Raw genomic sequence first — 16,425 nt, forward strand, 5'->3', positions numbered from 1 at the left:
TATATTTCAAGTCATTTTTATTCAGTGCTTTACACAGTAATTTCCACTCAAGAGAAAACTGAAACTCAACCAGAATCATTTCACTGCTGAGAGGCCACTTCAGAGGCTGCTTTAGGACAGAAAGGTGGCAGTGAGACAACATTTTGGAGGAAGCCCTTTACCCAGCCTGGGCTGCTGCCCTGTCACTTCGCTTCTTGGCTCCCTGTCTGCTGGACCAAGGGTCATAGACACCATCAGAAAGCCAAAGAGGAAGATGTGCCCTCGGGTTGCAGCCAGAGGCCCTGGTGTTGACAGCTTCTCTCTGTAGGGAACCAGCCCGTCCTGCCAGGGCCTTTATATGTAGAGTGGTGGAAAGGGCAGCTCAGTTGTGGGCTGGAGCCTGCAGAGAGCAAGAGGTGGCCTTAAGGGATCACTGTGTCTAGTGTGGAGGGTCTTCTCAGGAGGTTCTCTGAGGCACGCACCAACCCTGCTACCTACCAATTCTCTGGGCTCCAGACAGTGCCGGCAGCGGCCTCCATGACGTGGAAAGTATAGGCCTGGCGCGAGCGGTCGGAGAGGTTCTGTTCACTCTTATGCACCACTTCTCCATGGATCAGGACCAGACCCCCTTGGGGAATACCACCCAGTCACCAGCGAGTCACCACCAGCCCCACAGCACAGCCTTCCTCTCCCCGAGGCAGTGGGAGAACATGGCCCTCCTCCATCAAAGGGTGAAGTGTCCGCCACCCTCTCTGTTCCTATCTTTAGAAGCTCAGGCTCTCATGCCTGCTCCAGGATGAGGCCACATGTTAGACAGAGGTTCGCCTGGGATCAAATCTCCACTTTGACCTGCCTCAAGAAGCCTTAAGAAGGGCCTCCCCCAGGCCAGGCATGGTGACATATACCTTTAATCCCAGTATTTGGGAGGCAGAGGCAGGTGGATCTCAGTGAGTTTGAGGCCAGCCTGGTCTACAAAGCAAGTTTCAGGACAGCCAGAGCTACACAGAGAAACCCTGTCTCAAAAAAACAAAAACAAATAATAATAATAATAAGGGCTTCCTTCCCTGGGCGAGGGAATCAGTCAGCTGGGATCTGGTGACACTGACTTGGAACCCAGTATTCCCTTTCCATAGGAAAAGCAGGGAGCTCCTGCGACATCCACTGAGCACTTGTGCACCTCACAGATTCCCTGTAAACATCCTGTAATCATTGCTGGCCACTTGGGAAAATGGAGGCTGAGATTCAATCATCCACTCCAAGAAATAGCCCCTAAGCAGGGTCTGGGTTGTAGCCTGACCTCCAAAGCCTGATGGAAGCAGACTGCTTGCTCACATCCAAGCCCAGGACCTGCACTCACCTCCCATTCCATGATTCCATGGCCCTCAGGTGGCAGGCACCACGGAGCCTTGTGGATGCCAGGCGTGGGGCAAACACAGACCTCTAGGCATGGCCACCTGCCTCTCTGTGCTCTGCACCCCACCTACCTCTCCGCACTGGCAGAGGCACAAAGAGCTTGTTATCCCAGGCTGGCTCTGACCCAAGGAAGCTAGTGGCAGGCCCAGAGCCCTCAGGGGCTCTGATCATTCTTCTTGACACTCCACCTGTGGGCCAACATGGAGCCAGCCGTTAGCCTCTCCTTTCCCATGTCCCTCTCCATGGGGATAGGTTGGGCAGAGATAGACAGAATCCTCACTGGTATGGGAGCCAGGGATGAACCAGAGGCAGCCGTTCTCCTGCAAGGCATCTTCAATCGCAATCCAAACGCCCAGCACGCGGCCCAAGGGCTCCGTGTACAGAAAGGTAGCATCTTGGTGAGGGGAGACTGTAATAGACCAACCTGGGGGTGAGGTACAAAGCCCTTGGCCAGGCCTCGCCTCACCTGGCCAGGTTCTCATTCCATTATCTTCCCAGGGCCAACCTGTCACCAGTGAAGAGGCTCACCACTGCCTGACCTACAAGCTCTGGGCAGAGAGTGCATCCCCGAGAGTTTCCATCTCTAGAGTGGTTCCAACTACAACCACCTCAAAGGCCTGCTAGAGGTGTCTCTAAAACAACTTATTAAAATTGCCTAGTACAGGAGAGATGGCTCTGTGTTTAAGAGCACTGGCTGGTCTTCCAGAGGTCCTGAGTTCAATTCTCAGCACTTACATAGTAGCTCACAACCATCTAAAATGGGATCCAATACCCTCTTCGGGTATGCAGACATACATGCAGACAGAGCACTCATATATAGAAAACATATAAATCTTTTAAGAAATTGCTTAGTACAAGGCCCAACCTTGTAATGCTAAAAAGTACCTATTGTTTAATCCCAGCCACATCACTGAAGCCATCATTTTAACCAGGGGCAAGCAGATTCGAACTACCAAATGGCCCACCAGTAGCATAAGCTAGAAATAAGAGCAGAGCTCGACATTAACTGAATGACCAAGCCACTGCATTTCTTTGTTGTGTTCTGTGACAGGGCCCAGCTGTGTAGCCTGGAACTCATAATCCTCCTGTCTCCAGAGTATGGGCACTGCAGGCTTGTGCCACCAGACCCAGAGAGCACCCATATTTGCATACTAGGTGAGTGTTCTCCCACTGACTTATTGACCTGGCCCTCTTTTCGCTTTTGTTTTGAGACAGGATCTCAGGATTGTGTCTCAGCACTAGTTTCCTGTGTTACTAGTCAGGAGACACAACCCCAGCCCATTTGCACCCACTTTTTAAAGCCTCCCTGTGTTGATGCCAGGCACACCCAGGATGGAGATGCCACTGGACAGAGTTTAGTATACAGTAACAAGTTACGGGGTGACAATCTCACCTTCATTCTTCCTAGGTAACTGCATTCTAAGTACCCAACTTTGAGAGGGGCTTTGAAATCCCCAATGTTATCCAGGAGTGTGTCCAGTCAGGGGGGCTTCAAAGTCTTTGAGGGGAAAAAATGGCCAAGGTAGCTGGATGTGCTGGCCTTGGGCAGAGCAGGTACAGGAAGATGGGAGGAGCGATGTGGGAGGAGGAGGCTGGTCACAAGGAGTCGGACGGGCTCGTGCAAGAAGGAAGAGCTGCCCGTGAATGGGGCAGTCTTCCTTGGGAGCAGAGGTGAGCAGAAGGCCACCCACCCACCATGGAGTCCCCAAAATTTGTGGGCTGGAGAGATGGCAGAGACTGAGAGCACTGACTGCTCTCCCAGAGGTCCCCGGTTCAATTCCCAGCACCCACATGCCAGCTCACAACTGTCTGGAACTCCAGTTTCAGGGGATCTGACACCTTCACACAGACATACATACAGGCAACACAGGAGCACACATGAAATAAAAATAAATAAATAAAAATACAGATTTGTGAGCTAGAGAGATAGCTCTGTGACTCCAATTTCAGAGGCTGCAACACCCTATTCTGGCCTTCACAGGCACTGCACGGGTGGTTCACAGACAAAACGCCCATACATATAAATAAAAAAACAGGAACTCTTTTTTCTTTGTTTGTTTTTCAAGACAAGGTTTCTCTGTGTAGCCCTGGCTGTCCTGGAACTCACTCTGTAGCCCAGGCTGGCCTCGAACTCACAGAGATCCACCTGCCTCTACCTCCTGGAGTGCTGGGGTTAAAGACATATACCACCACCGCCCAACATAAGTAACTCTCTTTTAAAGAAATTCAGCCTTGTAGGCTCATGTTGACTTACTTCAGATCTCAGGGAGGGGGCTAGAGAGATGGCTCAGTGGTTAAGAGCACTGGTGGTTCTTCCAGAGGACCCAGGTTCAATTCCAGCACCCACATGGCAGCTCACAACTGTCTGAAACTCCAGTAAGGACACCCTCGCACAGACAAACACACAAAAATAGATAAGAAAGAAAATCAACTTCTTAAGCCAGGTATAGTGGTGTAGGCCTTTACTCCCAGCACTGGAGAGGCAGGTGCAGGTGGATCTCTGTGAGTCTACAGAGTGAGTTCCAGGACAGCCAGAGCTATAAAGTGAGACCCTTTTTCAAACAAAAGTAAAAAAAAAAAAATGGGGGGGACTGTGTGGTGAACACAGCTGCTTGATAAAGTTCTAGCATTTTGACATTACAGACCACACTTCTCCAGCACCTTTTAACTTTCATTTTTAATGATTCTATTAATGGCTTTCCCTTTGGGAAATTTTGTGCAGGCTTTGGTAGAGGATGAAAATGTATAAAATAGCAGCCTCTTTAATAAATATAATTTAATAATTCTTTGGAAAAAAAATCCCTGCCACCTTGGAACCAGGGATCCCATTGTGCCCTCCTAATCACACCAAGGCCGGGGAAAGTTATAGGTTTTCTAGACACACCTGATCCAAGGAGGAAAGGCCTGCAATCCAGATCCAGAGCCTGAGGCCGTTAAAGACAAGAGTTCAGTTTAATAAGCGTAGAGAAGTCAGAATGGTAAGGGTTAATGGGAAAAGAGTAAGACATCAGGGCCTTCCCTTTTGGGAGTATATGAGGGGAACAGGCCATAGAGTAAGACTAAGACACAAAGGGGCACAATTAGGGAACGGCTCAGTGCTTCTCCCCTTAAGGAATGAAAATTGGTCTTAAGTATAGTGTCTGGTCCCAGAAGTCCTTTTCTCAAGATCAGGCATTTGGATAAGGGCCTCCATTCCCTCTGGGGCTTGAGGAAAGTTCCTGCTTGCTAAAGCAGTCATTCTCCTTATCTCTGGCTAGAGGAACTTGTGGCCCTTCCATTATGAACTTACGAAGCCTACTGTCAAGGTCAATGTCAGATTCCTCAACACCCCCCCATCTCAAGCCACACCTCAGCTCACACGCCCCCTTTCTTCCGTTCAATCCTATGTGCAACTCGAGAGTACATAAGGTGTATTCCTTTTCCAATAAACGCTGCTGCCAGCTATCCCAATTCACCCTCAAATCATGGCTGTCTCCTTTTCTCCCGCCATCTACTCCATGCTTCTTCTTTGGGACCTGAACCTCTGCCAAAGCTAGTCTTTGGCAAAAAAAAAAAAAAAAAAAAAAAAAAAAAAAAAAAAGTCTCAGGGAAGAGGACCAAGGGTTCTGGTCTCAATCAGCTAAGTTTGCTGTTGGGATTGGGACCACTGTACCAAGGGCTGTAGGGACCCCTCAGAAGCCTACTGCTCTAAGCAGGGATGGAAGGTGGCTGGCTGCCCTGGCCCAGGTTCCTGCCCATTCCAGACACTGCAGAAAGCGCTTTTCCTCCCTTCACACACCCAGTGGCCACTGCTGTCCCATCTCCAGCCTGGGGCCTTTGCTGGCTCGCACAGCAGCCCAGTCTCTACTCACCTTCGCCACCAAAGTGAGGTTGCTGCAAGAGAGGACAAGGAGCTGGTGAGGACGGAGGAGAGCAGAGAGGGGCTTGGCCTGAGTCCTGTAGGTCCTGCAACCCTGCATGAGCACCCATCTACTGAGCACCTACTGTATGCAAAAAGAAGCCACCCCCACCCACCAGGAGTTTGAGGTCTACACTGAGGCAGTTTGTACCCACCCTACAAGATCACAAAACAGAACCAGTGATGGGAGGGCTGGAACAGGCTTCCACAGGCCTGAGGCTGAACCCTTTTGTGTGTGTGTGTGTGTGTGTGTGTGTGTGTGTGTGTGTGTGTGTGTGTGTGTGTGTGTGGACTCTTTTCCCAGGGGATTTAGACAGCTTCTTAGAGAATATAGCACTGAGCTGGCCCATGAGAGCTGAGAGCAGAGCATTCAATAGAACAAGGAACGCTTCCTTCCTTCTAACAGGTTTTAACTGAGCATCTATGTGCTGCCAAGTACCTTAGCCAGAGGCTGGCTCCACATGCCCTCCCAGCAACCTACCACAGTTCCAGCGGTTCTTGGCCTAGTGTAAGATGATGCTGTTTATGAACAGTCTGTCGTCTTACAGAGGGTAAACTGAGGTGTGGGGAGGCTGCAGAGCTCACCTTAAAGATATACATGCTCTGCACCACCACTGGCAGCTGGAGGCCCAAACTTCTGACCAAAACCTGGAAGATGAAAGCCACACTGCCATTCTGTTCATACATACACACTTCCTGCCTGCTCATATATACATACACACTTCCTGCCTGCTCATATATACATACACACTTCCTGCCTGCTCATACATACATACACACTGCTGACCTGCTCACACATACATACATACACACTGCCCACCTGCTCATACATATATACACACTGCTGGCCTGCTCACACATACATACACACTGCTGGCCTTCTCATACATGCATACACACTGTCTGCCTGCTCATACACACATACACACTGCCTGTCTGCTCATACACACATATCTGTCCTTCACACCCTCCCACCCTCACCTCCAGCCCCCACTCACCTGCACCTTGGGAGAATGTGTCACGCTCCTGAAGACAGGGTCATGAGCATGCAAAGCTATGGGTCAGAAGACAGGGTTCATGGGCTAGCCTTCATGGGCTAGCCTGGGCCCTTATGTAGCCCTCCCACACCCTGAACACCAGATTCAGGCCTATTTTAAACATTATGTTTGTTTATAACTAAGTAGAAGGCTACAGACACCTTGACCCTACTCCGCCCAGGGCCTTATGTTTGATTTTGCTTTAGTAACATCAAAGTCCCAGGATGGCCTGGACTTACTGTGTACCTGAGGATGACCTTCCCATCCTCCTGCCTCCGCCTGAGTGTGCTGCCATCAAAGGCACAGGCCACCACGCCTGGCTTACACTGTGCTAGGGATCAAACCCTGGGCGTCATGTGTACTAGGCAAGCACTCTACCAATCGAGCTATGCCCCCAGTCTGCCTGTGACCTTATTCATGACCTTCTGGCCACCTGGAAACCTCATTCCAGCCCAGACTCCTCACACCTCAGAGTGAAAAGGACTCACAGAGGCCTGTCTCTTGGTAGCAATCTCAGTAACGCCACTTGCTCTGTGTGAGCTCAGATAACAGGCCTCTCCTATAAGCCTCAGTCTCCTCCTCTATAAAATGGGAGTGAGAAGACCAGCTGTGTCCTCCAGTGATGCTGTAGGGTTCAGTGAGCCCACACACAGAGAAAGTATATAAATAAGCAAACGTTTAATTAAAAAGTCTAAAAATGCCAGGTGGTGGTGGTGCATGCCTTTAATCCCAGCACCCGGGAGGCAGAGTCAGGCAGATCTCCGTGAGTTCAAGGCCAGCCTGGGCTACAGAGTAAGATCCAGGACAGGCTCCAAAGCTACACAGAGAAACCCTGTCTTGAAAAACAAAACAAAACAAAACAAGTCTAAAAACCAGTTGTCATGTGTCATCCTGAAAAAAAGGTAAGAGTTTGCACATTTGATTTGGAGGTCTTAGAATAAGGACTGAGATGTCACATCAGGTGTCCCTTAAGGAAACTCCAGGAAGCCACTGGAGCTAGAAGCCCCATCCCCAGGGATCATCCCCAGCCCAGGCGGTAGAGAGTGGAGGAGTGCACTGCCATCTTGGGGGCCCCACAAATGGAGTCCTTTCCCAGTGCTGGGGTGGAAGTTCCAAGGGATCAACATCAGAGGGTGCAGAGGATTCAGGCTGAGGAGAGTGCTGTACAGCCAGCTACCATCTTGTGAGGTGGGGTGGGGATACAGACAAGGTTTCTCTGTGTAGTCCTGGCTGTCCAGGAACTCACTCTGTAGACCAGTCTGGCCTCAGACTCACAGAGATCTGCCTGCTTCTGCCTCCCTCCCGAGTTCTGGGATCAAAGGCGTGTACCACCCCTGCCCTGGGGTCAACTACCATCTTATGGTGGTCTTTGATCTTGTCTCAAACACTTTAGGTCTCAGATGCCCTAATTCCTTTTCTGGACTCCCAGTCTCCTGCTCACCATGGCCGATTTTGTTGATAGATTTCTCTGGAGGGACCAAGAAATTTCCTGTGGTACAAAAGACAAACAAAGGCAGAAGACCTGGAGTCCAGCTTCCTCAGGTAGCTGGTCTCAGCTTCCTCCCAGCCCCAGGAAGTAGCTACCCTCATCCAGCCCCACGAACCCTCATGTCTCCAGAGCCCCACTCCAAACCTTTCTTGTCAAAAACGCCTTTCTCAAAGAAGAATCGAACCTTGTCACTGCTGCTCAAGAAGTAGTCTGTGTTGCCCTGCGGAGGGGAACATACGAGGGCCTAGAGAATGGCTGGGGACAGAGCTGGGCGTGACAAAGACAGGAGTGGATCAGGAGCGGCCCACCCCCACAGGGCTACAGATGCCCCCCTCCAGGGGCTCCTCAAACATGACCATTGAGGTATAGACAATGGATTAAAACTCCAGGTGCCTGAAGCTACAAATTGAGATTTCCTGTACATCTCTTATTACAAATGCTCCTTAATTCACCATGGAGCTTTGATGAGATAAATTCACATACACATACATTGAAAATCTTATAAATCAAAAAAGCTTTTTATGGCCGGGTGGTGGTGGTACATGACTTTAATCCCAGCACTCGGGAGGCAGAGGCAGGTGGATCTCGTGAGTTCGAGGCCAGCCTGGACTACAGAGTGAGTTCCAGGACAGCCAGGGCTACACAGAGAAACCCTGTCTTGAAAACCAACCAACTAACCAAACCCAAACAAACAAACAAAACCCAACAACAACAACAAAATAAACATTCTATGTGAAAAATGCTGGCAACACGTCCCCTTGGTACACTTCTTTGTTTCTCCCCCTAAGGGAGGTGCCATTCCCCTGCCTCCACCCAGCACTGTAGCTGTGTCACCAGGGAAAAGAGCAAAGTTAAAATGCACAGCTTTGCTGAAACTGTATGGCTTCTCAGGAGGAGAAAGATGGATCGGTGATGAAGAGCACTGGCTGCTCTTCCCAAGAACCCTGGATCAATTCCCAGCACCTACATGATGGCTCACAATGTTCTGTAATTCTAGTCTCAGGAGGTTTGACACCCTCTTCTAGACTCCTCCCACACCGCACACATGGTGCACAACCGTGCATGCAAGCGAGACCCACACACATGAAGTAAAAAGGTATCCAGAGACCACAGCACCCTTTCTTTTTCTTCCTTTCTTGTTGTTTTGTTGTTTTTTGAGACAGGGTTTCTCTGTGTAGCCCTGACTGTCCTGGAACTCACTTTGTAGACCAGGCTGGCCTCGAACTCACGGAGATCCGCCTGTCTCTGCCTCCTGAGTGCTGGAACTAAAGGCATGTGCCACCATGCCCAGCTAGCTCTCTCTCTCTCTCTCTCTCTCTCTCTCTCTCTCTCTCTCTCTCTCTATCTCTATCTCTCTATCTCTCTCTATCTCTATCTCTCCCCTAACATTTTTAAAATTTTTCCTAAGATTTAAAAATATTTTTTTGTTGTATGTGCATTGGTGTTTTGTCCACATGTATGTCTGTAGAGGGGGTCAGGTCCCCTAGAACTGAAGGTACAGACAGGTGCGAGCTGTCCTGTAGCAGCTGGAATTGAACCCAGGTCCTCTGCAAGATCAGGGAGTGCTCTCAACCACCTAGCCCCCTCTCCAACCCTGCCCACACTTTCTTCCATTCTTCCTATCTCCGCTGTCCACTGACTGTTGGAAGACGGTGGGGGGAGGAGACAAGTCAGCCCCCTCACTCTTTAGAGTGTGTGTGTCCTTTCATTTGGGGAAAAACAACAACAACAAACAACAACTCAAGTTTGTAATATGTTTTCTGAAGACTTCACACTTCCCTCTCCTAGGGAAGGCAGCTTCTGGCTGCTGTAATTCTGTTTATGCCCACCAGATGGCAGAAGCTCACTGGTATCAGTATGAGTGAGCACTGTTTCCTGGACCACTCAGAAATCCAGACTAAGAGGGGTTAAAGGAACTGGCTGGAAGAACCACCTATCCGGTCACTGTGTTCAGTCTGAGGAAGCAACTGGCCTTCCTAGTCTGGCTGGGGGATGACTCACCCCAGAGTGGCCCGTCAGAATCTCAGGGCTCACTTTGGTCACAGAAGGTTCTTTGTGACCAGAGAACTTGAGAAACCCCAGCAGGTCAAAGACCAGCACCTCTTGATAACAGAGAGCTGGATTCAAGTCCTGGCTCTGTCAGTTACAAACTGTGTGTGTGGCTGGAGCGACACAGTATTACCCAAGGAAAAGCCCTGCTTTTCCATCTGCCAAGTGAGAACAATACCCACCGTAGAAATTCATAGTGAACAGTGATACAGCACAGCTCCTTAGCCTGGTGCCTGGCATGCAGCTGGCTGAGGTCTGATCCCTTATCAGAAGAAGCCTGTGGCCAGGGGTCCTCCCATCCAGGCTGCCCACCTCAGGAGGGTACTGAGCTCCCATCAAAAACCAGATGCCCATCCTCATCGACCCAGGTACCTACCTGAGTTCGAAGCTGCTCATCTTCCTGGGTGGAAAACTCTGTCCGGCAGTGCAGAGGGACATCCATCTCAGCCACAATCTCCCCAATCCTCTGTTGCATGGCCTCACACTCATCTGCTGTCAAGAATCCTTCCAACAGCAGAAAGCCGTCCTCCTGAAACTGCAGCAGAAACAAGCCGCAGGATTCCCTCTGCCCTCAGCCACTCCTTATGATTCATGTTTGAGCACAAACCTGAACCAAGATCGAGTGTCCTGCTGCTTTTCTGTCTCCTAGCCTGGCCATGGGTGTCTGGTACTCAGTGAGGAACAGTCAGTATCGGCTGCTTGGATCTTCGAGAGGAAAGGGAAGAGGAGCTTGTCTCTGCTCTTGGCCTCCAGTGGGTTTGGGACATGTGGAAATATATATGTCCTTAATTATTTATGTGTAAATGTGTCCGTGTGAGTACAGAACCGTGTGTGTGTGTGTGTGTGTGTATGTACTTGTGCGTGTGCACATTTATGCATGTGCAGGGACACCGGAAGAAGACATTAGATGTTCTCCTCTACCACTTTCTCTATTCCTGAGGCAGGCACTCTCCTTGAACCTGGGCTTATGTTTTCTTCACTAGATTGGTAGCCTGTAAGCCCTAGTAATCCTGTCTCCACACAGAAGGTAGGCTTATAGGTGTGTGCAGCTCAAGTGGGTGCTGAGAGTCAAAAAGTGGTCCTCAAGATTGCACAAGTACTCCTAACCACTGAGCCACCTCTCTAGCCCCGCCCCCTTTTATGTTTGTTTGTTTGAAGACAGGTGTAGTGGTATTTCCTCCACCCATGACCATGACTTTGGGCTATATGGCCCAAAGGAGGTAGTGCTTCTTGCCTTCCTATGTGGCCCCACATTGGGCGACACTTGTTAAGATCAATCCACGTGAGTCTATTTAATGGGTAACAGGGATTTATTAAGATATAAATTGAGGGGCTGGAGAGATGGCTCAGAGGTTAAGAGCACTGGCTGTTCTTCCAGAGGTCCTGAGTTCAATTCCCAGCAACCACATGGTGGCTCACAACCATCAATAATGAGATCTGGTGCCCTCGTCTGGCCTGCAGGCATACTAAATACATAATAAATAAATTAAAAAAAAAAGATATAAATTGAGGAAATACACTCATGAATACAGAACCAAGTAAACAGCTGAAGTCATCCTCTGTTCTGTCTGGAATGCACCTGGCCGTCCAATCACGCCAGGAAGAAGGAAGGATGTGACCTCCTCCCTTTCCTTTTAAGGGGTCACATATGAAGGCAAGAAGCACAGCCTCCTTCTGGACCCTATAGCTCAAGGTTATGGGTGGAGGAAATACCACTACAGACAGGGTCTCTTTGTGCAGCCCAGGGAGGCTTCAAACTCAAGATCCTCCTGTGTCATCCTCCTGAATGCTGGCATTACAGATGTGCACCACCACGTCTGGCTATTCCAATCTTGACTAAGCATGAGTATGTATGAGACAGTTTTAGGAGACAGATGCATGGTAACGAACAAGCCATCCTCACACAATTTACGGTCCAGTGACGGAGACCCATCACTAATCCTCAGGCAAACACACCATCCCACATCATGGCGAGTACAGGGAGAGAAGGGTGGGTTTTGAGAATGAAAGGCAGAGCAGCTAATGAGGTGAAGGGTCAAAGGGCAGCTCTGAGGAAGTCTAAGGGAAAGCACAGAGTGTTGGGAAGCACAGATACGAAGGAGCACTGCAGACAGAGACTAGGGTGCGCAGAGCCTCAGGGTACCGGAAGAACACGAGAAACTGGGAAGGAATAGGGCACAGGGTGAGGGGAGGGCTGGAGGAGTGGGCAGGAAGGGAAGGGGTCAGAGGAGGAGCTGGGTTTTCTCCTGAGTGTAGTGGGAAGCCTGTGGGGTGAACACAGAGGGCTTATTCTGACATAGCCCCAAGGTTTTTATCTTGAGACTGAGAGATAAGGTGAGGAAGAGCATCTTCAGGGCTGGGATGCCGCTCAGACAGACTGCTCACCTAGCAAAGACACGGCCCTGGCTTCCATCCCCAGCATTGAAAAAGAAGACAAACTAGGGGGTCAGAAGGCAAAGATGAGCTGGGTAGGGGGGCGCACCTTTAGTCCCAGCACTCGGGAGGCAGAGGCAGGTGGATCTCTGTGAGTTCGAGGCCAGCCTGGTCTACAGAGCTAGTTCCAGCATACCCAGGACTACACCAGAGAGACCTTGTTTGGGCGGTGGGGGGTGCTGGATACTGACAAGGGGTTCTGTCCTGGATATACTGTGAGACAGGAAAAAAGGACTGACTTCCAGTGAGTACTTAACCACAGCAAGTTTGAGAACTGCAGCAACAGTGGCAGGCGTGAGAGACTAGGGGTGTGTGTGTGTGTGTGTGTGTGTGTGTGTGTGTGTGTGTGTGTTGGAATCTATCAGGGCCCCCAGCAAGCACTCAACTACTAAGCTACATCTATAGCTCCAGGAGGGACTGTGAAACATCTAAAACATTAGCAGTCTTGGCATATGAATTCATGGGTGGCTATTCCAAAGTGTGTACACTCCAACTCCTAACGCTGTGTGGTAGGTTTTCATCATGGGACTGACGGTCTACTGGCCTGTCCCGTCTAGTCTCTCCGCCTTCGTCAACAGGCCCCTGGGGCTGGCTGGATTGGCTAATCTGAATTCTGGCTCCTCTGCCTCCTACCCCCAATCCCCACCATACGCCACCTGGGAGTGGGGGGGGGGGGGTGAGGGTCTGTGATCTGCCCACCTCAGGCTATGTACACAGGCTTATGCCCAGAGAAACTTCTCTCCTTTGTGAAATGTCAGGGGTCACCAGAGGCCCTGTACCTCCTCATCTGACTCTCCCAGCCACAGCCCCTACCTTCTTGAGTTGTGAGGGACTCAGGCAGGCCATGGGGAACTGCAGGGTACTGCTGGCTCAGGTTGCTGACTCCAGGGCTGGAGAGGAGAAACTTCCGGAGGGGAGAGAGAAGGACTTAACCCTTACCCACTCAGATAATAGCCCAACCCACAGTTCCACCCTCCTAAACACATCCAGTCCAGTCTGTGCCTTCCACTCTGGTCCCAGTCCCTCCCCTTCCCCCCACTCCCGTTTCTGACCCCGGAAGTGGGCCAGTTCTCTGCCCCAGCTGGCCTCCAGTTAATCCAGGACTAGCCTTCCCTACTTCCCTTCACAGTCCAGGCTCCCTTGACCCCTCAGGTTTCTGTCTTGGATCCACTCCTGGGCAGTTCTAGGAACTGTTATTTAGTGTAGGGCAGGCAGAAAACCGCCAGAACACTTAAGTCACTCCTAGCATGAGGAAGGTAAAGCTGTAAAGTCCCCAGTCACAGGATCTAATTTTACCCTGAGGCGGGGCCTGTGGGGCTGAGTGGCTTTGCATTGTGAAGGCCCAAGAAGTCCTATAAAATAACTGTGTGCTCCAGCTTTGGTTTGAAGCCCTCTAGATGCTGGAAGACTGGAGCGGTGCTGAGGTAGTGGGGATGAGGGGGTACTGGGGCCTCGGAATGAGGGATGACAGATGCTTCCTGCTGCTCTCCAGCCTCAGACCTAAGATGACTGGTGTCTTCAGAGGGGCAGGCAGGGTAGTTAGAACCACCTGCTGGCTCTGCAGCTGACAGGGACACTGGGCTCTGAAAAGCTGTCCACTGGCCTTCCCAGAAATGGTACTTTGAACAGCCAAGGGACAGAGTGTCTCGGGAGTGATCGAGGGGACACTGCTCAGCTGTCAAAAGAGCTTTGGCTCCAGATCAAGTGGTTTCTGGGCCATAACATTGGGAGCTACAGCTTTGTCTCGGCTGTCCAGGCCTCAAGAAAGCCATTGAGGGCTGTGCCCGCCGGCCCCTGGGGCTAATGGAAATTCTCTTGGGTCAGGCTGGGGAAGGCCCTGGAGACAGAACAGGGAGCGTCACAAGGCAGGGCACGCAGAACGAGTCCTTTCTGATGCAACAGCTGAGCAAAACCAGACACCCAACCAAGTTCCGGGAACATGGAGCAGAGAGGCCCCTACTGCTGAGTCAGCAGTGGGCCTGGGGACCTCACCAGAGGCTGGGAGCTGGGGCTCAGCCAGGTAGGGGTGGGGTCCAGCCCTCACATTCTGCAGTTGGTGATAACAGGACCTCAGTGAACAGCAGGTAGCAGTTACTGCTGATAAGGAGCCTGGCCTGGGGCTAGCACCTAGGAAGTACCTCCCAAATGGTTCACCCAAGGCTGGCCCAGTAGGGGTGAGGCAGTAAACCAGGTGGAAGTATTTTGTTTTTAAAACTATTTCTCTGGGGGCTGGAGAGATGGCTTAGCAGTTAAGAGCACTGACTGCTCTTCCAGATGGACCCAGGTTCAATTCCCAGCACCCACAAAAAAACAAACAAACAAAAAACTATTTCTCAGTTTCTCCAAGTTTTCTAAGTTGCTTTTGTAAGTAGTGGTTAGGCCACCACTGTGGTTTTAGGTAGTGTGTGGGGGACGGGGGCATTCCATTCTATTCATTCTGCTGGCCTTGAGGGGAGGGTGGGCCATGTTTCCACACCATATCCCCTCAGATGCTAACCAGTTCCAGATTGAATTCTCCAGAGCCCAGGCCTGAAAAGTCTCTCCCAACCCCCACTCCTACCCTAGGGTAGAAACAGGGAGGGGGAGGGGGAGGGGCCGCGGGTGGGGAAGGGACCCGGCTCAGAACAGACTAGACCAGACAGGACAGGAGGACAGGAAGTCTCCACATGAAGGTATGAAAGAGGGTCTTCCAGTGAGTAGAGCTCACGGTCCTCTAGCAACCCATAAGGGCAGAGGGAGAGGAAGTTCTGGCTCAGTCCTGAGGGGTCAGTCCTGAGGGGTCAGTCCCCGTGCAGTGAGGGAGAGAGGCTCTGGTCAATTCCAGAACTGCCCAGACAACTCCGGCCTCCTCACTGAAATCTCACTTTGGCCCCTCTTTCTCACCTAAAGCCTTGGGCGTTGAGCCCTCATGATGGGCACATGGTCCAGAAGGAAGTGGGAGACTGCTGACCAGGCACATGCTATGCTTGTAACCCCAAATCCATCTATTAGAAACTTAATTCCACTTATTTTGAATTTTTGATAAACCGTCCAGTGAACCTCTCTGCTTGTTCCACAGGTCTGGCTGGCCCACACCACAGAGCCCACACTGGCTCTGTCCTCTGGCAATCTCTGAGATTACAGCATTGAATCCACCACGGGGAGGTAGGCAGAGTAGGAAGTGCTTGGGTCCACCCTCATGAACAGGTTAATGCCTCTCCTGGGAATAGGCTAGCCCTGCAGCTCCAACTGCTGTGATGTTAGGAGGTGGCATGTCCCCCTCACTGGGTACAGCCAGCCATCAATCAGATCCTGGACTTCTTACCTCCGCAACCGTGACCCTAAGGGAGCATTCCTCTACAGATCACCCAGGAGTGAAGAGCACAGCTCAGTGGACGAAAAGAACCCTTGCTCAGCATGTTCACGGCTTTGGGCTCCATTCCCAGAAATGTCCTCCCCCCAGTCCATAGACCACTGTTAGGTACCACAGCCATGGAGAACACAAAGTGGACATCAAAACCATGGCTCCTTTAAACAGGCCTGTTCACGACATTATTACTCCAATTTACAAATGAGAGGGGGGGAAGAAAGAAACCAAGGAGGGGAAAAAGCCAACAAAAAAATGAAGGGAACTGGAGTCTCAGTTGAGTTGCGCTCTGAAGGCAGTTCTGGAAACCAGGGAGGCCTCCCCTTGGTCACTGCCAGCCTGACCTCTGCAGAACCATGGAGACTTGGGTGTTGCGACCCCAAGCATCTTCTGACAGCAGGATCGAAATGCCCATGGCGCAGATGGGAATATGGAGGCCACAGAGGGAGAGGTGGGCTTAGCTTCACGCACAAGACAACTGGGCTCCAACAAGGACTTCTGGCTACTGGCTCCCATCCAGACAACTCCCGGCCCCAACCAATCAAAGCTCACGAGGGCCCAAACAGGTGCCTGGGACAAGAGAAACAGCACAGGCCACCAGACTCGTGGTCAGGAACTATGCCTGAAGCATACAGGTGCACCTTCCAGCAACTGCCCTCAAAGGTACCCTAAGTTTCACAGGGTAGAGAGGTGAGCAGGGCTACTGTAGGACCCAAGAAAGGGTCCTTCAACAAACTAGTCAACCAGGACCAAACACCTCAGAGAAGTGAAGGGACAAACC

At 51.0% G+C, this 16,425-nt stretch overlaps 1 protein-coding gene across 2 annotated transcripts; it reads right to left on the reverse strand.

Annotated features, from left to right (window-relative positions):
- On the reverse strand, positions 1 to 16,345 carry Phyhd1 (phytanoyl-CoA dioxygenase domain containing 1). Of its 2 annotated transcripts, XM_052725322.1 has the most exons (11): positions 13,112 to 16,345; positions 10,242 to 10,400; positions 7,961 to 8,036; positions 7,769 to 7,816; positions 6,289 to 6,344; positions 5,876 to 5,938; positions 5,244 to 5,265; positions 1,673 to 1,801; positions 1,464 to 1,580; positions 478 to 607; positions 1 to 379 (listed from the first exon to the last, which is right to left on the reverse strand). In XM_052725322.1, the coding sequence occupies exons 1-11, from the start codon at positions 13,142 to 13,144 to the stop codon at positions 334 to 336; spliced, it is 879 nt and encodes a 292-aa protein (XP_052581282.1). In that variant the 5' UTR covers positions 13,145 to 16,345; the 3' UTR covers positions 1 to 333. The 2 variants fall into 2 exon arrangements, with proteins under 2 accessions (XP_052581282.1, XP_052581284.1); XM_052725324.1 differs by lacking the exon at positions 7,769 to 7,816.
- Positions 16,346 to 16,425: the final 80 nt, after the last annotated feature.

The sequence above is a fragment of the Peromyscus californicus genome, unplaced genomic scaffold, assembly GCF_007827085.1.
Source record: "Peromyscus californicus insignis strain IS unplaced genomic scaffold, ASM782708v3 Scaffold_7__1_contigs__length_154581171, whole genome shotgun sequence".
Classification (NCBI taxonomy): domain Eukaryota; kingdom Metazoa; phylum Chordata; class Mammalia; order Rodentia; family Cricetidae; genus Peromyscus; species Peromyscus californicus.